The sequence below is a fragment of the Myripristis murdjan genome, chromosome 24 (genome assembly GCF_902150065.1).
Source record: "Myripristis murdjan chromosome 24, fMyrMur1.1, whole genome shotgun sequence".
NCBI lineage: Eukaryota > Metazoa > Chordata > Actinopteri > Holocentriformes > Holocentridae > Myripristis > Myripristis murdjan.
This window is the reverse complement of record NC_044003.1, coordinates 15,057,300-15,081,630: the sequence shown is the minus strand read 5'-3', so window position 1 is coordinate 15,081,630 and position 24,331 is coordinate 15,057,300. Positions and strand designations below refer to the sequence as shown.

The window sequence follows — 24,331 nt, the reverse complement described above, 5'->3', positions numbered from 1 at the left end:
GGGACAACATCAGCACAACGACAGCTGTTGTAAACGGACGTTACCTGTGTAGCTGCTAGGTACTTTTAGGTAAATTGATAGCTCGAGGAAAGAACAAACTAACAAATAGATTTTTAACTGTCCGTAAACGTTTAATACTTATCAAAACGTTTTAACTTCGTTTTAGAGGCACATTTGCCTACGTTACCTTGTAAATGTGCAACTATCACCGGGCTGTCCGACTCCGTTTTTCATGTGAGTACGTTGCTAGGCAACGCCAACGCGGAAGCAACTTTATGGCAAAGCCTCCTGGTCAATGTCGTTTTGAACGCGTTGGATTTTTACCATGATTAAAATATAAGTACTGGAGCAAATGTTTTGGCATAACGTCTTCAGAGCACCAAATAAATATTGTATTCTAAATAAAATTAATTTACAAATTGTATCCTGTCTTGTAAGGACATACTGTAAATTAAAAAAAAAATGTATTTTGTAATTCTGAGCGGCCGAATTAGTGAGCGTTTTTGCATTTCAGTTTGTCTGATTTATAGATTGTTTTGCCTATAGTAAGAATACTTAACATTAATTTTGTCAATGCGGTCTACTATGGACAGCACAAAGAAACTGAATAGCAACAATGTTTTTGACATCGATTATTTCCCTAATTTATGTTGAGCAGTTGAGGGAAATCTCCAGTGGGTGGCGCTATGTGTGAAAACATCAGTGCGAGCTACATACACAGAGCAGAAGAAGAACAATCTCGCTTCCACGACTTTGACGTTCAGAAGCAGCAGCAGCAGCAGCAGCGGCTTGTTGACCTTCCCGCTGTAGTGTGACAAACTGAAAGGTGAGAGGTTTTCAGTGCTAGTTTGGCAAAATTACGTCGATTATAACAGTGAAGTGTTTGTTCTTTTATTTCTTCGCGATTAAAAGAGGCTTTCATTCATGCATGATATGTTTTTGTGTGCCACATTTGTCCGGCCTGGCTAATTCATGTTAGCTAACCTAGCTAGCTTTTTGCTAAAGCTTGTGCACTGTGTAGGCCTAGTGCTCTGTGTGGAGGGCTAAGGCTAACGGGACAGCTTTGACTTACCAAGTTGGACATGTTTAAATTATAGCTAGATGCTGTGTAACCGGCTCTCCGTCTGCTGAAACCCGTCTCTTACTGTGTGGCAGCTGTTTTCCACGCTGCCATCGCTACTAGTTGACACCACAGAGATAACTGCCTGGTGCTCTTGAAGGGTTAGATGTTAGCTTTTAGCTCATTTAACATCATGATAGGTATCTTAGCTAAGTTGGTGAGCACGTCGGAGCCTACGCAAAGTCTCTTGATTCCACACAAAGTGAAGACTGTTCCAGGAATGCATTTGGTGCATCAAAGGGATAATAAGCTGCTCCAGGTCGTCAGTGCTGGAGGCTAAGCTAACTGTTAGGCCTGTCACGGATAGAGTTAATGCAACGGATCAAGGAAGCCTTTCCAGGAGAGACACCTAAAGTTAATGTTACCTTCATGAATGAAGTGTGTCTTAAGGGCTTCATACTGATTGGTTGAAACAGATCTACCTGAACAGGGCATGTATGAAGGTGCATGGGTCTAATTTCGGTTAGGTCTGAGCTGGAACAAAAACCTGCAGGACAGTGGTGGGGGCTGAGGACTGGTTTGGGAAACACTGTCTTAGGACATTACTTTAGATTTTTCTTAGTAATTTTTAGACACAACTAAAGTTGTCATGACAGCTATTCATGAAGCAGTACATATTCAATACAATAAAACGTACTAACATCCACAACATGTTGCAGAAAAGTTGTTCTCAATCATTGTACTTGGCACCAGACTAAAACTTCTTTTGTGGGTCGTTTTATTATTTTTGTTTTGCTTCCCCCCATATAAGCACTTTCCTTGCATCACAGGTGTAAATTAGTCCCTGATTGTGTGGCTAAGAAGGAAGATCCATCAGGGCTATGAATCCCGAGTAATGAGAATAAGAACTGTTGTTTTACTGGAAGTAGATTGTGTCAATGAAACAAACTGGTTCTAAACGCTGAAACCCTGTTGGAATAAGGTCAGCTTTATGTATTAGTTGCATGACTCATTGAGTGATTTTTGATGATTTGTGAAATGTCTTAACTTATATTCTACTAGACATGTACTTTCATATCAGAAAGACAGAATTAAACTGCTTAAGTTTTGATGTTTGCATCATTTTTCTCCAAAACACAATGACCAGCATCGGGGCTAGATCCAATTCTGATTATACTGGTCTAATCTAATCTGGGATAACTTTAAATGAAGTAATTTTCTGATGGCATAAGCTATACAGTTCAATTGTCATGTTTGTGAAGACCGCTTGGATACTGGAAATTGTTTTTTTTTTAATACTGTGGCTTTCTCCCACAGATGGCTGGACGCATGTTTGCTAGCTGGTGGGCCAAGGTTAGCCCGTACTACACCAAGGCATACCAGGAGATGTGGGTGGGACTTGGCATCATGACGTATCTGTACTACAAGGTTTCCTTTGGGGGTGAGTTCAAGACTAAATCATTTTTAACTGTTGAAAGTGCAGCCACAAGAGAAATGTGTACTAATTATTTAAAAACACTGAAACTTGTTGTTGGACTTTGAAATCTGAATGTGGTAGAATGTCTCTTATCTAATTATTTACTTGGCATAATTTCAATGAAGTTCTGCAAAGACTTATTTTTTATGCTTTTGTGATGTTTTTAATGTGACTTACAACTTTTTTTCTTTTTTTAATTTACCATTACAGGCAAAAAAGCTGTTAAGGACAGTAAGTAGCCAAATGATATTTTATTCCTATTTATTGTGTATAGCCTGTGGTATTAGTTGTCAAAAAATAAATACATCAACAGATGGACTTGGTGTACATTTTGTTGCGAGATATATATATATATATATATATATATATATATATATATATGTGTGTGTGTGTATATATATATATATATATACACACACACACACACACACACACACAGATATATATATATATATACATATATATATATATATATATATATATATATATATATATATATATACATATATATTATATATATATTTTTTTTTTTTTTTTTTTTTTGTCTTGGATCGAAGTTTCTCACATTTTTATGAGTGCTGAGGTACAAAAGAAAAATTGAAAATCTAGTCTATAAAACTATTATTTGCCTTGTTTTAAAATCCATATTGTAACCCAGAGTGTTTTTTGTTAGGAAGTGTTACACAGCCCAGCCCACAGAAAACAGTAAAGCCACAGAATCAGGCAGACCTACACTTCCTGAGCTTGACTGTAATGGCCTCTAGGTGGCACTAAAGGACAGCTGAGGCAGAATTCTGCAGTTTCCAGGACACTTTTCACATCACAACCAAGCAAATTTGTTTTTACTAAATGTTGTATCCCTATAATGTCTACTTTTCCTCTTGATCAGTTAAAGCACCAGTAATATGTACACTGACATTTCAACTAATTTATGTAGGGCATAACTAGTTTCTATTTTTAACTGTTGAAAGTGTAGCTAGTGCATTACTTTTAGTGCTTTTTTGGTGCTTCAGGAAATTCATTCTTAACCTGATTTGACACTCTTTGTTGCACCAGTTCTGTCATTGATAGAGTGATTTTTTTTTTGTGCCCCTCTTCCCTTTGCAGAGCCTGCCCATTGAGTTTTCCACCATGCTGACCATCACTGTCCCTGCTGTGAAATAACGCCCTGACCGCTTGACTCTGACTTCATGTTTGAGTGTCTGTTTATATGGAGCAAATAAAGTTATTTGTTAACCCCCAAACTTTGTAATTTCATTGTTTTCCAAGCGTTTCTTACATGTCCTTGCATGATTCTGCTCCTACGTTTAGGCAGTATTGGCGTTTTCTTCTATGCAGTGTTGTCACCTCAGAGAAGAAAGATCACTCTTAAAATGAATTACAAAGAAAAGAAAACAACTGCATATTATGATAAACTGGTCTGTCTTGGTGAGATGATAGCAATGGTATTTTCACCTCTGACACTGCTAATGCCATTATCATCATGGGGAAGCTTTCCTGTGCACTAAAATTCAATGTCCTCTCCTAATCTTGAACCCGGTCTGCAATCAACCAGTGACTTTGGTGAATTTGTGCTCTAGTCTTAAAATAGCCTCAAATGTTATCAGACAGATGTGGGAAAAAAAGCAGCAAAGCAGAGTTTTACCAAAGTGCAAAAGGTTGAAAGAATTTACATCATCTGGAAAGTTGAAAGGTAAACAACAAAGTAAAATACGCTGACTTTAAATAAATCTAAGGGTAAAAATCGAACCAAAAGGCAATGCTATTTACAGGCAAAAACAGTACTTATAGTAAATACCATATGTAAATATGGCATTAAAGCCCATGCCAATGACCTTGTCAGTCATTTCCAAAATTTCCATAACAAATTTGCATATAATTATGTCCAAAATGGTTGGAGATAACCATTCAGTGCTCAGGATTAAGCTGTTCAAGAACAGTAAAGCCACTGGAGAAGTGTTCATGTGCCTTGCTCAGTGGCACATCAGAAGCATAATTCAGTCCCCAGCTGCATTTACACAGGCTGTCCTGAATTTGAACCAGAAACTTTGGTCACAAGTCTATTTCATCTTAATAGACAGTGTCTGCTCCCATGTGCTCTGTGGCTGTAAAGGTGGTTCAGTCTAATTTCATTTGACGTGACCGTGGGAGTGGACTTCACACAGTTAAGAGTATCACTTGAAACTCATAGACCTTTTAGTTACACATTACAGTCACTTGATAGGAAGCTGAGTGGCAACGTTGAACTGTCCTGTTGTCATATCCCTCCTGGGAATCAAAAATTTAGATTGAGTGTACTATTAATAGCATCTGAAGCCCAGCTTTGGTTTACATTTTAATTCACTGAAACTGGAAGTGAATTAACCCATAACCCTGCAATGTTTTGGTATGTGTGTGTGCATCATGGGTGTAATTCATTTAGATATATGTGATGGGAAGAATGTACTTGACTCCACTGACTGACAGCTGTGTACTCACACTCAACCACATAATGTAGTGTACTTGGCAGGTGAATGATACTGCCTGTCTAATGCTCTTGTACATTTACAACTATGTAGTTTGATGTCCTCAATAGTCAGTCACCACTGTGTATTATTTTGACATCTGAACTGACTGTATGAATGCTCACCTTGCATAATGTTTAATATCAATAGCAAATCAATCAGTTTGTTTTTACATTGTAGTTCATGTCACTGTGAATGAACTGACCACAGCGCTGTCTAGAGGTTTAGTGATGGATGAGGAGCCAAAAATATGTTGACTGCCACTTCCTGTACATGCCAGTAAGGATAAGGCTGATTGGTTTAATATATATGAAATAGAAGACATGAGAAAACACAAAATCTTTGTTGTTTTCACAATGAAACAGTGAGTTTTTGTTCATGTTTACACTGAACTTGAGGGCTCAAACTGCACTGTTAACAAGTGGAAAATGTGTAATAGTTCAGAAAGTTTTCAGGCTTGTCTGTTTATAGGTGACTTGGAGAGATTAGTTTCGCTCAGTTCACATGACCCTTAAGGCTATTACTCTTCTGGTTAGTGCAGCTCATGGCGGTAGATTGAACTGTTCAAACCCAGTGTTGAGAGAAATTATTTTGAGAGCCCCCTGGCTTGCACTCCACAAGTTAAATGTGGACTGGAGCCCGGTGCCAGCGAAACAAGAGCCTTATGAATATGGTCTCGAAGAGGGGGGGCCTCTAAACATCCATTACTTTCAGGATGGTTGTATCTTTTTTCAACACGTCCTTATATGTTTATAGGGACCCCTGAGTAGATTGTTTTAGTTCTACATACATTTCTCAGAGACAGAGCTTCTCTGGAAGCAGAAATAACCTCACTAGTTGAGGTAACCTCAGCGAGCGCAGCCATAAAATGGCTGTGTAAACATTTGACTCAAGTTCAGTGAAAAGAGCTTGAGTTGTCATAAAGTGTAATGCTTTCTCTGCCCACTTCAGAAAAAGTCATGCTAAGACCTTCTAGTTTCAGACAAGGTGTGCAAGCTAACAAGTTACCCTCTACTGACCTTTCAAATGGACAAATGCCACAGTGAGGAGTGACTAGAAAAGATGCCATAGCCATTTATACTTTTTATTTATATTTTCACCTCAGTTCCTTGCAATTCCAAGTCTTCCTGTCACCTAATGCTGCACTCAGAAGAAATATTGGTCCTTTGGCTCCGCCCATTGAAGTTAAACTCAACCAATAAGGTAATCTCTGCCTCCAGAGAAAGCTCCTTCACTGAGACATGTTTAAATGTCTCTTTGTTTACTGTCTTGTCCAGTTGCAGTGAATGTGCCAAAGCATCCAAACATAAACAGACAATGCCCTGTTCCGAAGCTGGATTAAAGGGGATGAGTTTCACTCTGAATATGGCCTCCTTTGCGGTCAATCTGCACTTCCACCCTAACACTGGGCTATGCAACAGTGTTTGTTAGTGGTAGTTTTAATTGAAAATGTGCCCCCCAAAACTGAATCCACCTGTTTTTTTTTTTTTTTCCCCAGTGAAATCAGAGAGTTCAAACATGCATGCATGTCTCTCTGTTGGAAATCACTGTTCTTCTGCGTCGGTAATGTCACCAAGAGACACTTGTAGGGCTAAGAGAGAGAGATGGCAACTGAATGGGAGGGAAAGAGAGGGAGAGGGAGAGAGAGAGAGAGAGAGAGAGAGAGAGAGAGAGAGAGAGAGGACTCCCTCCCTTCGCCCCCGCGTGCTGAGCCCCGCGCGCACCGACTGTGACTGCGCTGCCCTTATTCAAACATGGCGAAACTCTTTGCCATCATACCACCACCTTCACCCACATCCTTCTGCACCCCATCATCAGCACCATCATCATCATTATTACCATCATCACCATCATCATCATCATCATCATCATCATCATCTCCGTGATGACCCGGGAGGATGGAGAAGTTGTCGGCGAGCCTGTCGGAGATCGCTTGGAGTCCGTTGGCGCTGCCGTTAGACGCGGTGGTCAGCAAGTTCCGTCTGCCCACACTGGTCCGTCTGGCTCACGGTAGGAATGAATGAAGCTTTCCCACGGTTTCTAACAACCTTAACCCGACCTTAACAAACTTTTAGGACACTTATTGCCCCGTGACAACTGCTATTTTAACGCCCCTTTCATCTCCGGGGGGCTTCATAACACCGGTTTCACGAAAAGCAGAAATGTAAAATAACACTGTTCGATAAAAACTGCCAAAACAAAACCGTTGTCGACGACGGCCCACTGTTTGTTTGTTAGTTTTTTTTTTTTAATGATAGAAAGTGTGAAAGTCAAACCTAAATTGTTTTTTTTAAAGGAGGAATCTCCAGCGTAGTCTACCAGCATCAAGCTAGCAGCATAACAAGCCTGACTTCCGGTAAAGCCTTTCTAAATAATAGCTTAATTTAGTATAATTTAGTGTGTGTGTGTGTGTATATATATATATAGATATATATATATATATATATATATATATGAGGATATATATATATATATCTATATATATATATGTTTTGGTTTTTTTTTTTTAAAGCAAAATAGAATAAACTTTTGCCTCTCATTCTTTGTTTTGTACCAGAGAGTGACAGACTAAAGGTATAAAGTTGGTGAGTCCAGCTTTATCTGGACAGAGATTCCTGCTATTAAAGGGTCAGTTTGTATTTTTCAGCTGAATTTTTGCCTCACCACTTCATTTTGTGCTGAGAAGGCTTCCTAGTAGCGACCATGCTTGGCAAGAAATATTAATTCGGTTAAACTGCAGGTAAAGCTGATGGGACACTTTTCTCTGATGCAGCTCAACTTAAAGCTTATAAGATATGTGCTTCTAACTTTAAAATCTTCCTTAGTGCAATATTAATTTCATATCCACATTACATGTTATCTGTGAGGAAGTATAACATCTATTGTACTTGCCATCTGTGTCAAAATCATGGATATTTGATTGCATCCATTCAATCTATTTCTAAGTTCAGAGGATGGAAAGACTTAGAGACTCAGAGGATGGAAATTACAAAATTACATCCATCTTAGCCTGTATCAATGACACGTTTGATGACACATTTGTTCCTAAAGGGTTTGTACACCCTCGTCTTGTTGCATTTTATTTTTGCATTTACTTGCTACACATTAATAATCACGATTGTAAGTTGTAATTTGCTATAAGAATTGGTCTCCAAGTGTGCATTTGATTTTCACTTGTCATGTATCTTGGATTGCTAATCCAGTTTTGAGTAAACCTGGGAGAATCTCACCAAAGGTGCCCAGTGGAGCGCTAGGCTTCAATTACAAGTCAGAGCAATCTTACATGTTTGTCACTGACTGATGTATTGATATGCTTACTAATGTCCTTGAATTCCTGCCCTTTTATTTTATAAGGTAAATCTCCGTACTTCCGGTATTGCTCTTGCTCTCTCTGTGGTAGTTTACGCAACTTCTTACGCAGTATTTCTGCTCTCTCCCCAGCTTAAAACCAACATTCTGGCCCCAGAAACTTTGACAACCAAAGCATCTTCTGACCTTTGATTTATTTCATCACATGAAATTGTCTCTAATTCATTTTCAGTTCATTTAGGCTATATTGCACTTTTACATGTGTTTCATTTATTTATTGTTGCCCAAGTGATTCTTTCTCTAACCAGATTTGAGGTCTTTGGGAGGGAGTGGGGTGTCATGGCCAAAGTTGTAGCAGTCCAGCACTGCCCGGATAGCCACAAAGTGTCTGTTGTGCTGCTGAAGTGCTGCTCAATTCTTTTCATATGTAAATGCTGTAATCTGTCGGTGAACGTGGTGAATACTAACGAGCGGCGACGACGAAACCTCCAACTTTGCTTCGTGGACACAGAAGCGCGCACCCGGGACTCTTGGTCATGGTCCATGGACCAAATTACGCACCACACTCTGCTGCGTACGTGTGCATGTGGGAAGGAGAGAGAGAGAGAGAGAGAGAGAGAGTAGTTTATTAACTGGACTCTGGTTACCCCACAGTGGACTGGTTGTTTGCACAGGCAGCCAACCCAGATGGTGGTCATTTATTTACAGTGGGCCTCGAAGTCAGCGTTTTATTGAAGTTTTTCTCGTCTCAATTTAATATTAATAATGATGATGATGATTAAAAAAATATATATATATATATATATATATATATATAACTACAGTTTTTTTCATGTAATCTTATCTCTTTTTACTGTGAGGTGTGACCAAGAAAAGCGCTATGCAAATAAATTGTTATTTATTATTATAACAACAACAGTTCTGTTAATAACTGTTAATAATAATAACAACAACAATAATTATAGTAATCGTAATGACAATAACGGATCTATATCGAAGGACTGCAGATTGCTGGGCCTGTCTGCTCAGTACAGCGTAAATGCAAACGCAACCCCCCACCCACCACCACAAACACACACACACACACACACTTAGCCTGCATGGTGCCAAATTAACCACTAATAAATGGTGGGTTCAGTCAAGTTTTATTAGTAGAGCACAAATCATACACAAGGAAACTTGCTTTACATAAAAATAGTAAAAGATAAACTGAACTTGCAAAAGCGGCCCATAAAAGTTCACATCCCATGGAAAATATATACACAGATAAACGCATCTGAAGCTTTATTGCTCTATCCACCCACATGCAGAATGTAACCCACAGCCGATTGCAACAAGTCCATGCCTGTTCTCTGGGGGCTGCTGCAGTGCATTCTGGGAAATGTAATAAACCAATAACTGTGAAGCCCAGGCACATTGTATGCAAAAGCAATAGTAAGCACAGTGGAAACGGACACACAGATTATTTTGTTGCCAATCCTCTTGCCAAACTCCCAAAAGCCATTGGAGCCCCTTTAATGATCATTCATTTTAATTAGTCTTGAACATAACACTCTTCATATGTGTTTTCTCAACCATTCATCCTTGCCTTGTCCACCAATGCATTGGTTAAACTAAATGACTTGAGAGAACCAGCTGTCTATCAGACACATGAAAAAAATGTGTATGTTAATATGACTGTGTGTGCATGTGTGTGCGTGTGTGTGTTAGAAACACAGAGAGAGTGAGCTGTGTGTGTTATGTGATTGAATTGTACCATTGTGCTCTCAGCAGAAATCAATGATGCTCTGCTACATGATGGCTCTAGTTAAAGCTGAAGAGCTGTGTGTTGGTGTGTGTGTGTGTGTATGTGTGTGTGTGTCTGTCAGGGGTATCTGTATAATAGGAGGTTGCCTCATTGTGGGGACCTGATGAGTAGGTTAGAGGTGGAGAATCATCACTGATGGCAGCAGTAATTACAGACACTGAGCACTGAATGTCTGTATTTTTTATTTATTTATTTTGTGTGTGTGTGTGTGTGTGTGTGTGTGTGTGTGTAAGGTTTGTATCATTGTTTTCCATTGCTGAGTTAAGTGCAACCTTATAAATAGAGCCTGTTGTTTTATCGTCGCTCAACCAGTGGACTATAATTGCTTGAACATAATCCATTTCTGTGTGTTTACATGTGTTATGTGTGCTCTCTCTGTGTGTGTGTGTGTGTTTCAGGTGAGTGTGTGGAGGGCCTGTTGGAGGACGATGTGGTGCTGCTGCACTCCTGTCGCCAGTGGACCACAGTGACGGCCCACAGCTTAGAGGAGGGACACTACGTCATCGGGCCCAAGATAGACATCCCTCTGCAATACCAGGGTGAAAACACACACACACACACACACACACACACACACACACACACACACTATGCTTTTCTTCACAAGTGTGGAAGAAAGTTGCTGAACAGCCAAACATTTTATCAGTACCCTAAAAATATCTATTTCCCCCATGAATACGACCACATGTTTCTCACAAGGTCAAACTTTTCCAGTTGTCCTTTTCTTGAGGTCAAACATATGTCTTTTCAAGAGCGTAAACATGGCTACTCCTACACAAACACATATGTGTGTTATGTATGTACAGTATACACTGTAGGGTTAAATGGGCAGCACAGATACTGGCTTTTTTTTTTTTAATTAAATATCATTATTAGATATTGTCTAGCCACATTGCTCATCTCTGATATAATGACAGTTCCTCCTTGACCACAACTAGGAAAACCTGCACTGAAATTTGATTTTCCTTGGACATTAGATGTATTTTAATTTTTGGGGGGTAAAATAATTATTTATTTAAAGGGGTAAAATATCTTAGTTTCCCTACCATTGATGCTTTAAGGAGGTACTTATCCTAAAAGAATTAAAATCATTTTGGTTGTACTAGAGAGTCTTTGTGTCCCATATCATTTGAAATGCTGTGTTATTAGCAAGAAACAAGGGCCACCACTACTGGTTCCCCGCTGGCTTGGTGCAAGTTGCGGGAATATAATTAATGACAGAATGGGGTGTACACATTTTGGCCTGGGAGGTGGTGCTGCAGGAAAGGTCATGAGGTTACCAGTTTTGACAGGGCTCATCCTTTGGGTAACATCAGTGTGCTGTCCAGATTTCATGGCAACTGGCACAATGGATTTTGAGATACTGAGAAATCATGACAGAAAGAGAAAAAAAGCAAGAGGATTCCTCGACACCGAAACTTAATTTGGTTGGACCTATTTTTTTTTTTTTTTTTTTTGCAACCAATAAAAGTACATGAGGCCGATTTGATAATGGAGGCCTATGGTACTTGAGCAGCCAAGGTAGTAAATGTTTGGGTGCAAAACTGTCATGAAAGGGATGGATTTATTTGTCATAATAACTGAGTTCTGCCCACAGTATGAAGAGCTAACATCAGCTTATTACATGAGCAGCAGCTAACTTGTTGAAGACATAACCTCTCAATCCTTTTGACCCGAGTTATGCCTTTTTGTCTTACCCTGTTTGCCCTTTGGTCATGAGGTCACCAAAAATGATAGGATTCATCCTCTGTGGAGCATGGATATGCTTCCTATATTCATGACAATATAGATTCCAGGGTATATTCCCTTAGAGTAAAGTGCTGACTGGATGGGTGGAGTGACATAGCCACCCCCAGTTCCCATCTACCAACTGGGCAAAAGGTTATGAGGAAAGCAAAAAGAAAAAATTTAGCATGAAATTGTGCAAATTTTAAGTTATTGTAATGATACTGTATATCCACACATAATATCAGCAGATGCCAGCTTCAACACAGAAACATCCATGTAAGTATTGGCCTTGAAATCCAATATTATTTGAACCATGGTGCACAGTTCAGAGTCACACTCACTACAGTGTGGCACCCTGCCTGCTGTGCATGACCTTACCCGACTCACACCCTCTGACGTGTCGTCTTCCTGCTCAATGAGTCTGGTCAGTATTACCTCACTGCAGCTCATCTCCACATTCCCATTGTTGTGAGTGTCTGGCCAGTCACATTATTCGCGGTGTAACTGGATCTTAATGCCTCCTCTCCACTGCTTCCTCCTCTGATGGAGTGCTGATGTCACCTCACCCTGCTGCCGCCTCTGTGGCTCCCTGTCGGAACAATGAATGGACATGAGGGGAGGGGGGTTGTATTAAAATGTTGAGATCATTGTCATTTTGGGCATTTCAGCATTTTGCATTTTAGGTATTTGGCTGACGCATTTATCCGGAGTGACCGAGGCTGTGTATCAGTGCAATAAGTTTGATTCTTAGATTGGCAATATTACAAGGAGCAAGGAGTAAGGATTGCAAAACTCAAAGTGTTCAGAGAGCTGTCATAAATATTTCTATCCCTCAAATATTTATATATAACAGAGATGGAGTAGGTGAAGAATTGAAAGCAGTGTAGGGAAAAGTGTACAATATAACAGCACAATCAGATGCAATTAGAGGGATAGAGAAGGAGGCATGGAAGGTGTGAGGTGTTTGTTGAAAAGATGAGTGTTACAGGGGTAGATAGACTACTAGGAGTGTTGCTGCACGACAATTGTCTTAGTGAAACAGAGCCTTCATGCTTACTTGTGTGGAATCTGGTCAAAATATTACATAAGAATCACAAAACTGTGAGAACCTGAAGTTGTTTCGGTGTAGAGAGGTCTGTCTGTTGATTTCTCCTGAGTCAAACCAGCAGTTCTGCCAGGGATTAAAAGCTTCTTTCACATGTCAGAGCCGAGCAATCCAATCAGAACACCACCTCGGTTTTTATTCCTCCCACCTCCATTTGACCAACTCTTCAACTAAACTTTCTATACTGTGCATGCCGATTCTGTGCTGTTATTTTACCAATCTCACATTATAACTGAAGAAGCAATAACAAGCAAAGCACTTGAGTCTAATATGAAGCTTAATCTTTAGAGGACTTTCTCACATTAACTCCAGTACATTTTTTAGCAAGTGTGCTTTACAGCAGTGTTAGTTATAAAAACATTTACTAACATATTGTTGCAATGCTAGTAATCCGTTTATCTATTTCAAGTCTGTATTTGAAGTATTTCAAGTGAGATATTTTCTGCATTGCTGGATGGTTGGTTGTTCTTACCAGGGTTGAGATAATATTGTTACCTTACAAGGGGAAGTAATGCCAACTCAGCCCTCCTGGAATGGATTACTGTAGAAAATATAGCCCCTAAACTCCATTTGATTACATTTATTGACATTCAGGAACACTCAAATGGTGGTTAATGAAGATAGTACCTAATAATAATAGCCTACTAAAAATCTCTCTTTTTTTTTTTTTTTAACTGGGTTTAGATCCCTTCAATAATAGCACAGTTTTCAGTATTTATCAGCAAGCTGATAAATAAAGCTGAGTCCAGCCTCGTGCAGACCAAATTATCAATAGAGTTTACATCTGAATCTTTGTAGATTAATCATGCATTTTTACTGATAACTTTTAAGATGACCTTTTGTCTCTTTAAAGATGACAGGTGAGTGTTTGCATCCAAGGCCATCAGCGATGAGCTAATGTCTGTGTGATGACTTCATACAGGAAGTCTAAATAGGCTAAGCTAAGGAGGAGAGCTATATAGGTTTCCCCCCGGGGATGAACAACAGGATGTTCCCTGCTTCTCATCCTCTCACCGTCTCTGAATCCTCCTCTCTCCATCACCTCTCCCCTCCACAGTGAGAGGCGAGGATGACTGAAGGGTGAGAGGACCGAAAAGCTGAATGATCCCCTGACATGAATAGCTCACACGGAAGCGAGTGGCGCCTCAAGTACCCTTGCAATGTAGAACTATCACCCTGAGCCTTGTGTGTGGAAAACAGGCTCTGAAGCCTCCTTATGATTCTGTTATTATTACCTGAAAAAATTCTCACCAAGCAATCGCACTAAGACAGTTGGTGTAATTTATCTGTTCTCTTGTATTTTGAAGGAAGCATTGGCAACATTTGGAGCCAATTACTAGCCTGATGACTGTAGAACTTAAATAACACTTTGCAGGACAGGGCTGGGGTTTTCTCTCACAGTTTGTTTTAGTGGTAAACCCTGTTTCATTTCAAGCTCATCCTCACTTTGTCACCTTTTTTTTTTCTTAGACAGGAGGGCGGGTTCTGATGAGAAGTTGGACTTGCTGGTATTGTTTGGAGGGCTGAAGCTCTGTTTGCATTGAAAGTTGGGTGGAGAAGGAAAGAGAGAGAGAGAGAGAGAGAGAGAGAGAGAGAGAGAGAGAGGTGATGGTGAGGAGGAGGGGCCTGGATATTGCTGGTCTGGAGGTGCTTGTTATTCTGCTCTGCCTCCCAGACAAAAAAACTTTCCGCTCTCTCTCTCTCACTCTCTTTCACTCTCTCTCTCACACACACCCACATACACACATACACTGACTCAAAGAACCATCTGATTTATAAAAAAAAAAAAAAAAGGTTCATCAGAGTTATGAATCCAGTGTTCTTTCAATACTGCTCATTTGGACGACTTCATTCAGTCTGAAAATGGTTCTTTACAGCACTACATAGAACCATTTTCTATGTACTACATAGAACCATTTTCATCATTTTGTTCAAAAGTACAAAAAAAAAAAAACAGTCATGGATACAGTGATTGAATGTTTCTACCTCGCTTCCTTATCCAGAATACTAGAGGTAGAGAGAGAGAGCGAGAGAGAGCGAGAGAGAGAGAGAGAGAGAGAGAGAAAGTGCCAGAGTGTGGAAGATTTACAGATGGAGGGGGGATGAGCGAGGGAAAGAGAGTGAAGCAGGGACACAGTTGTGTGTGAGTGTATGTGTGAGTGTCTCCATGGTGATGTGTCTCTGCTCTGCGTGAGAATGGGGGTCCTTTATTGGTTGCCATGCCAACCCTGTAGGCTGTTGATTGGCTAAGAGAGAGCCAGGTCACAGGTCACGGAGGTGTCTCTGTATTCTTCTTGTCCAAACAGTGTCTAACTGAGAATGTGTGTGAATGACTATGAGTGTGTGTGTGTGTGTGTGTGTGTGTGTGTGTATGTGTGTGTATGTGTGCATGTGTGTTTGTGTGAGTGTGTGTGTATGGGTGTTTCTGAAGTAAGGTTGTAGACAAAGGAAGAAAGAAACAAAGAAACAACAACTTGCAAAAAACTTTTAGAAAATAACTTTTAACCTCTCCTTTCTCTCTCTTTCCTCCTCCTCCTTCCTCCAAATCCCTCTATCTTCTCATTCTCCTTCCTCCTCCTCCCTCCTCGTCCTCTCTGCAGGGAGGTTCAAGCTATTGGATGAAGACAGGGACGTCAGGGATCCAGTCCAGTATTTCTCCAGTGTGGAGGAAGTTGCTGGAGTCTTCCCTGATCGAGTGTTTGTCATGGAAACCATCACTTTCAGCGTCAAGGTTAGCGCATCATCACTTTGCTATAGTTTCTCTTCCTGGTTTTCCTGGTTGGTGGCAGCTAATATCATCTGCCACCAAAACTTTCAAACCAGGTAAATTATGAGATTATTGAGATTACCAAATTAGAGGGCACATCGGTCCTGAATGATCTCCTGCTGCGGCCTCCAAATACATAGGTGGCAATTTATTGCTTGATCTGTGCTCTGCAAGAAAAATTACAAGATCAGGAATGGACTTGCTGACACCCATGCAACATGTGTCAAAACTGGGACCAAGACAAGTGACTCATAATGAACTGTAAAATGTCCAAAATACATGATCACCAATAAGAAACCATGCATTTTTTGAGATCCTGGTAAGATGATTTGGTTTGATGATGTGATGACTAGTGGTTTAACAATAATAATATAATAATTTTTGAATTTATGTTGCACTTTATAAAAGTGATAAAATGTTTCACAAATCACATAGACATATAAAACGCGAACAACAATGAGGCAAAACAGTAAAAACAAACAAGGCAACAAGGACAAAATGAATACATGCCAAAGTTACCAGATTGTTTGTTGCCTTCAAACAGGACATTTATATTCCTTCCACAGCAAAGCTTTATGATAAAAAATATGTTCTAATGTGTTATTTAAAAAATAATACCAACTTTGTTCCCCCAAAGTAGAAAGCTTGGTCATCGATTCATATTTTTTTTTCAACATGGAGGAGCAATGGCTGTTCTCTGAACTCCTCCCCAAGGCCTGAGCTCCTCACAGTATCCTGTAGAGTAAGCCCAGTCATCATGTGAATAATGACTGGGCTGGGTTTGGTCACTACCCAAAGCTTGTGACCATAGGTGAGGGCTGGAACATAGACTGACCACTAAATTGAGAACTCTGCCTTCAGGTTCAGCTCCTTCTTCACCACAACTGTCCAGTACAAAGGCTGCAAAGCAGTGGATGTTGTACAAATCCACCTGTCAATATCCCACTCCACTGTATCCTCACTCATGAACAAGACACTGATATACTTGAACTTCTCCACTTGGGGCAGTATCTAGCTCCCAAATCGGAGGGAGTAAACCCCCTTTTTCCTACAGAGAGCCATGGTCTCGGACTCGGAGGTGCTCACCCTCATCCTGACCGCTTCACATGTGGCTGCAAATGCCCCAGTGCAAGTTGGCGTTCACAACTTGGTGAAGCAAAAAGGACCACATCATCTGCAAAAAGCAGAGAGGCAACCCTGATGTCACTGTACTGGACACCCTCCAATTCTCAAAAGCGCTTTGAAATCCTGTCCATAAATATCATGGACAGAACTGGTGACAAAGCATAGCCTTTGCAGAGTCCAGGACCCACTGGAAACGAGTTTGCCTTAGTGGCGAGAATGCTGACACAACTCTCATGCAGTTTTATGAGGTCAGGATGGCTCTCAGCAGTGACCCTGGCAAAACCCCCCACTGGACATGCTCATAAGCCCTCCATTTCTAAAAAGAAAATGTAGACTGGATACTTGAACTCTCATGGTCCCTCGAGTATCCATGCTTTATCTGTTATCTTTGCTGTCATACAATATCAACATGTACAGTATGTGGTGTATGTTGTGTTTATGTGTAAATGTGTGGGTTTCAGGTGGTGTCAGGAGAGTTCAGCGAGGACAGTGAGCCCTACAGCTTCACTCTGCAGGCAGGAGATGAGCTGTCACTAATGGGAAAGGCGGAGCTTCTCTGTGCCACACCATCTAAGGAAAAGACAGGACTTAGTGCGCTCCTGAGACGCCTAGGAAAGACACCTCGAAGTATGGACCTTTTAAGTGTCTATGTTTACATGCACACTAATATTCTACGAGGGATGTAGCTTGTGCACTGCCAGGTAACCTGATGTTACCTGGCTCTGGCTCTGTTAATCTGTTTCCTGCCCCTGTAACAAAGCAAAGCATAAATGACTTCATTCTTCACCCTTGCCATAATTACCTTCTCTGGTGGTCATAACAGTTAAAACGATTTGCAGGTACCAAAGAATTTCACCATTATCATCATGACCTGATGTTTGCCCATGGCTCTGTTTGCTGTTAGATGTCAACACCTGCATTCTTTTGCCCGTGAACCCATCTGTTTTAGGGACACTTTGTGTACTTAGTTCATAGTTAGGCTTTCATTCCTAATAAAGCACATTTCAGTTCTCCTGAGACTGGATCCACATTTTCAGGTGTCTTGTGGTTATTTGGTGCCGCTCAAGTTCAAATGGCATCGTTCTCACCCGGGCAAATAAACCAAACTAAAGAAGTAAACTGTCCAGTGTTCAAATACACTGCTCCAACTGCTGTAAACTCATAGATCCCATAGATCATATGGGACTAGCATCACTTACCGTTTTTGTAACTAGAAAGACTTACTATTGTGTATGTGGATAAAGAGATAGTGAAGAGATGAGAACCAGTATCTTGTGTGAGCCAGAATACCGAATGCAAACATAGCCCTTTGACAATCATGGTATATCTCTGCTTTGAATGTACCCATTTTGTTGCTGAGACTTGAGTGAATTGCTATAGAGTTTAAACATCCCATTCATTTTCTTTATAGATAACTTAATTATTCATTCATTCAAATGGCTGAGGTAAACTCATCATGAGCTGTCAGACTGTGATGACTCGTGCTAGCTCATCAGTAAAATTTTTGCAGAGTAGCGGTATTTTTCCTTAAGCAGGATATTTGGTACTCTCAGCTCCTGGCTAATCTGTCTCCTGTTCTTTTCTCTGTCCTCAGGTAAAACTCCCTGCCTGGTGTGTATGAACCATCGTACCAATCAGAGTGTCAGCCTGCCCTTTGCCTGTCGTGGACGCTTCTGCACACGCTCCCCTTTGGAGCAGGGCATGCTGGGAGCCGAGCACACAGTGCGCAGCATCATCGAGAGGGTTCGCCTCCCCGTCAACGTGTCAGTGCCGTCGAGGCCACCACGTAATCCCTATGACCGGCACGCGGTACGGGAAGGCCACCGGTACAAACTCCTCAACATCGTCAGCAAGACGGTGGTGCTGTGCTTGGTACTTCGCCGACAGGAAGTCTCGCCCTCTCACTTTCTGCTGCTGCGCTGCATGCCCCGCTTCAGCGTGGCTGAGGCGTCCGTCCACACGGCGGCGCTGGAGAACCTGCTGCTCCGTCACGCCTTCGACCCTGATGCCTACTCCCGTGCCGTTAGGGAAACCCGGCCCGAGCTGGAGTGTGTAACGGAGGAGTGTGTGAGCCCACGACGCTCCCGCATGTGTGTGTCGGGTCAGGATTCTTTGGCGCCAGCACTGCAGCGCCTTTCATTGTGTGGCTATGGGGGCGGGGTTACAGATAGCCTGTCACAGCGCTGCAGGGACTCACTGGGGGAGCGGCTAGGGGAGGGGCCCGGCGAGGAGAGAGAGTATGTGACTCCTGAGTGGCCCGAGGCTGATATGAGGACCAGTGAGGAAATTCCTTACGAAGAGCTCTGGACCAATCAGAATGCAGAGGGCCTGGGGAAGGAGCCAAACCTCATCTCCTTCCATTCCTCCTCCTCATTGGATGGTTCCCTTGGCACCATGGTGACAAGAGTGTCCACCCCACCACCTGTACCCCCAAAATCAGATGCTGTGAGTTTCACTGGTTTCTCTCTTGTGTTCTCTCTCTTTTTTTTTGTCTCTCTTTCACTTCCTTCTTATCTGTCCAAGGCAGCATCCGGTTGTTACAATTGAGAAAACCTGGTTTGAATTATTCATACATTACAGCTTTTAAACCTCACTGACCTCAAACACAGACACACACACTCACACACACACACATACACAGTTACTTCCAGGAATTGCTGCCACACACTTACAGGCCTGTGCACACAGCACATGAACATGTCATTAAGAGTGCAGGTAAACATGTAATTCCTTGTGGCATTTCAATGAGTGGTACAAAGTTGTGCTTCCATAGTGTAGTGATATGCTTGTACAGTCTTAAGCCCTGGACAGACATTACTAGGCTTCTAGTGCACACTACACACACTACACATGGGAATTTGGAAGCATCAGCACAGGAGGACAAAAAGAAGATCAGATAGTTTCTCCTCCAGTTAATGGACACTGTATTTTCCCCACTTTGGTGCTCTGAAATTGAGTAGGGCTTGGCAACATGGAAAAAAAATCAAATATCACAATATTTTTGCCTGAACACTGTGATGTTGATATTGTGACAATATTTCAAATATGACCACTGGTGCTTTCACTAAATATTTGCACAATGAGATTTTTGATGAACAGTGCTTAGAAATTTAGATATGATGGCAAAGCAGGTAGAAACAAATAATAACAGCTACGACAGGAAAACAAGTAAACTGTATCCCTTTTCTGTAATGCAACCTTTAAAACTAGAAAAAGACAGCTCTTATGCCATATCACAATATTCTATTCTCACATCATGATATTGATATAATATTGTTATATTTCTCATCCCTAGCAGAGGTCTAAGCTGAAAACAGTTTGATGCCCCACTCAACACCTCTAGTTTGCCCACAGCCACTGAGAATGACAGGTGTGTTTGGTGAGGCCAGTATCTCTGTGCTGGACATAACATTGCTGGCACCTTTTTTTTGGTGTTATGTAATTCAAAATGCAATGCAGTATTTCATGCTACACACCCAGTTCTTCTTCACTTTATTCTAAAAGAAAATGTTGTTGCCAGAAGCACAAAACATATAACTTCCGGTGCACCAGAGGATTTTTCCCAGGAAAGAGAAATCAACAAGTTTTTAATGTAAAAGTTTTATGAACTGGATATTGGTTGAATTGCTGTCGGATTATAGTAATCAGATAGAGTAACTGCAAAACTAATGTTTATGTATATCAAAGTGTGAATTACCACTATAATACTGTGTGGCTGCAGTGATGTACTGTGCGTGGCTGCTACTCTGTACTTTGTGTTTAGATGGGTGAAATCATGTGGTTGTTTTGTTTATTTTAGTTTGTCTTTAGACGTGGTGACAGCAAGCAGGGCTAGAGAGAGAGGGCATGTGGGTGTCGATGTCAGCAGTTCAGCTGAATTATACCCTGTCACACACAGTGCTCTTCATCCCCTGATATTTAGCCTGCCAAGAAATGTGTACATGCGTGTGTGTGTGTGTGTGTGTGTGTGTGTGTGTGTCAAGAGCTTGTGAGTTTGTGAAGAAGTGTGTTTGATGTCCAAAGGTCATCAAGTTTGACATTTACCCAACCAGAACATAGAAATGAGCCAGCAGACACACGTATTCCTCTAAAACCTCTTGAGAAGCCAAGTTAGAAGAGTGAACTTTCTCCTCCTCACGTCTCATTGCCCCCCCCCCCCCCCCCCTCCCCCCGCCCGATGAAATCAGAGTGGGTGGTCTAAAAATCTGTCTGCATCCGTTCATCCATTCAGCACACAGTGGCATAACTTCCAAACAGATACTCGAATTTCCACCAAATTTGGTGGGAAGGCTGGTCTGGAGCCAAGGAAGTAGTAGCTAACCATTGGCCGAAAGGGGGCGTTGTGGTGGGTGTTTCATATTACAGTAAGACTCATAAGATCTGAATAGATTCACACACAATCACTAAACTTTGACCAGGTATGTCCTGGGCCACAGAATACCTGATCGAGTTTTCAGGCTGTTCAGTCAAAAGAGGGCGTGACAGTGTGTGGAATCCCACAAAGAGTCACAGAATTTCCCAACAGATTAGTGCAACACCACAAAACTGTGATGCAAGGTTTGTCTTAGGCAAGGAACAAGATATAAACTTCTCACACTTTTTTTTTTTTTTTTTTTTTTTGGCAATTTCTCCAAAGTGAGCCTTGTGGGATGTCCTCTCAGTGTGTAGCTTCCAACAAGTTGGTCGACAGTCACACAGTCATACCCTCCTCTGGCTGTGCTCTTTTAGTACAGATTCTGGACCAGAGGTATTCCCTCTGCTGAGTTTCATTTATTCATTTCTTTGTTTATCTGTTCATCTCATACCATGTTAAGTCATTGAAAAACCATGTGTGTGTGTATTTGTAGGTGAGAGAGGAATGTCGCTTCTTGATCGCCCCTCCCGTCCCCCCTCGCTGCTCTAAAGGAGGCTCCATCTCCAGCCCAGCCCCCAGCCCACCTGTCCCTCCTCGCTTCCCCAAGACCTCCACCTCCCCCAGACCGAACCTCTCCTTCTACTCCTCTGGACTGCAGGACAGGTACAGTATTAATATTTTACCCAAAACATATGTTAACATCAATAAATCATTTCTGCTTTCGTTTTGAGACATTCGTAGTTACCAAAAACAAATGAGAGATCACTGACAAGATTGGCAGCGTCTAACAGCCTCGACACTGCATTTTGCCTTGTGTGCCACGGGGTCAGATATGGTGGGGAAGCAGGATTGCTTTAGGGCAAACTCATATACTACGGGCTGCTGTTGACTTTAAAGTGAATGATGCCTGGGAGGGACACAAGTAGTAACATCCTCCTTGCAACGAGAAGCAAAAGTGTTTATGGAAAATTGTGATCTTAATTTTGAGAAAACTTTAACACTGACAATATTGTCGGTATAAGTGACTACCAGTCATCACGACCATGGTCTTGTTTGTTAACAATTATTCATCGGTATCACAGTTGATTTGACGACGATATTAATGTTTGAAACTTTAACCTTGAGAAGGGGCAGAGATTCACCTTGTCTTTGTTTGAGATTAAACTCCTACAGTTATAATTTATGTATACCTCGTAAGCTTTACCTCATAATAAATGCCAAGCTAATTTCATTCTGTGATTATTTTGTCATTGTAGCATAATAGATATGTAGAATAATTAGGGCTTGACTGATATACTAGTGGGATTTTGAGTCTTGTTGGTTGATATGAATATAATTTTGGATAGTAATGTAACTTCCTTGTTCTCTGTGCTAGCTGCTCACCCTCTCCAGACACTTCCCTCTACTGTTACCCCTGCTCCTGGGCTGACTGTCCCGCACCTAACCCTGCCCATTCCAGTCCTGAGCAAGTCCCTGCCCTCATTGGAGACAGTACAGCCAATCCTCAGCCAGCACAGGCCACGTGGGCGGAGCCATGGGCAGACTCCTACACCTCTGGTCCTCGACTGAGGCCTCCCCCTCAGAGCCGATTTGCTCCCTTTGGGGCACTGAACCCCTTCAACCGTCAATCCCCTTGCCCTTCTCCCGAGCCCTCCTCTAATACCACAACAGATTCCTCCCGAGGTGCGGAAGGGGGTGGGACTTCCACAGGGATCATTGAAGGATTGGCCCTGCCTACTGACCCCACCTGGCGCCCTCCTGCCGACCTCTCTGCGCTGTCTCTGGAGGAAGTTTCGGCCTGCCTGCGGTTCATTGGGCTGTCGGAGGCGGCGGTGGGTGTGTTCCAGAGGGAGCGAATCGATGGAAGCCTCCTAGTGCAGCTGACTGAGGACATCCTGTCACATGACTTCCACCTGAGCCGACTGCACGTCACCAAGATCACACAGTTCATACAGGGCTGGAGGCCCAAAATCTAACACACACACACACACACACACACAGTTGTCCATCCTGATAATGTGCCTGCGCCTATTGGCTACTGAGCCGACCTGAATGTGCCTTCCACTAAGATCAGCCATCTGCTGAACCTCAGAAACTGAAGCAGAGGCTCTATAGAGGGAAACTATGCCCCCCTGTGGTCAAACTGTGGAACTGACCCTAGACTGGCATCCATGCCAGGCGTCTTTCTGACTGCACTGACAGACTGCCTGTTTCCTGTCAGAATCAAAGACTGGGACTAGGTTACTAACAAATGGCTACAACAGAGAGTCATACTCTCAAGGATGTGCCCTATTTCAACTTGTCTGTGGGACAGACAGTCAGCAACAACACATCTCACATGCTACAAAGTAATTAAAGGATTTCAAGCATTACTTGGATTCATATTTGCCTATGGTAGGCTCTTCACATGAGTTAGATACTGAATCTATAGGAAGTTTGTTCTTTGCCCTGTACAAAGCACATTCCTCCAAATCCCATGTGAAATGTATTAGTTTCATTTATCATGGAAATACATTCTTGATGTAATTAAAAATACTGTCACAACACAACTGTTAGACATGTTAAAGCATTAGAAACAAATGAAACATCTCACTGTTGTTTGCTATCTTGTGTTTCTGTCAGCACAACATGTGTTGAAGAGGAGCTGCTGTGATTAAAGGGATAATAAGTAATCTGTGATCATTATACACCCACTGCCAACCAGTAAGAATTGATGCAACACTGACAGAGCTTACACAAAAGAACACACAAATAATAAAGTCACATTTTTGCAATAGAAATGGGATAGGTAAGCCAGGTAACAGAACCATCTAGTGGAGAGGGAATACATCACCATGTAAAAAACTGCAGTCATAATCCTGCTTTCTCATTTGCTCTTTTGGCTGCAGAACAAGGCTTTCTAGTTGAGAGTGGGTTTGAAATCAAAGTAATTGTCATTGGTAATGGTAATGATCAATCTACCATATTATGACTATTTTAAGGTATAGGACAGTAAAAATCATATTGCCCCTTTAAAAGTAACATGCCATGTTCTGTTTAACCTGACACATTCACATGTTGAAAGAGTGCAGCTGCCTTTAGGCATGAATAATAAG

General features: G+C 41.6%; 2 protein-coding genes across 2 annotated transcripts; both read left to right on the top strand.

Annotated features, from left to right (window-relative positions):
• Window positions 1-685: 685 nt before the first annotated feature.
• Window positions 686-3,781, top strand: atp5mj (ATP synthase membrane subunit j). Its single transcript, XM_030046550.1, has 4 exons — window positions 686-826; window positions 2,378-2,501; window positions 2,748-2,768; window positions 3,645-3,781. The coding sequence occupies exons 2-4, from the start codon at window positions 2,378-2,380 to the stop codon at window positions 3,656-3,658; spliced, it is 159 nt and encodes a 52-aa protein (XP_029902410.1). The 5' UTR covers window positions 686-826; the 3' UTR covers window positions 3,659-3,781.
• A 3,158-nt stretch (window positions 3,782-6,939) lies between these two features.
• Window positions 6,940-23,273, top strand: gareml (GRB2 associated, regulator of MAPK1-like). Its single transcript, XM_030047409.1, has 7 exons — window positions 6,940-7,051; window positions 10,556-10,696; window positions 15,591-15,721; window positions 17,344-17,509; window positions 18,477-19,327; window positions 21,730-21,899; window positions 22,612-23,273. The coding sequence occupies exons 1-7, from the start codon at window positions 6,940-6,942 to the stop codon at window positions 23,210-23,212; spliced, it is 2,172 nt and encodes a 723-aa protein (XP_029903269.1). The 3' UTR covers window positions 23,213-23,273.
• The last annotated feature ends 1,058 nt before the right edge of the window (window positions 23,274-24,331 follow it).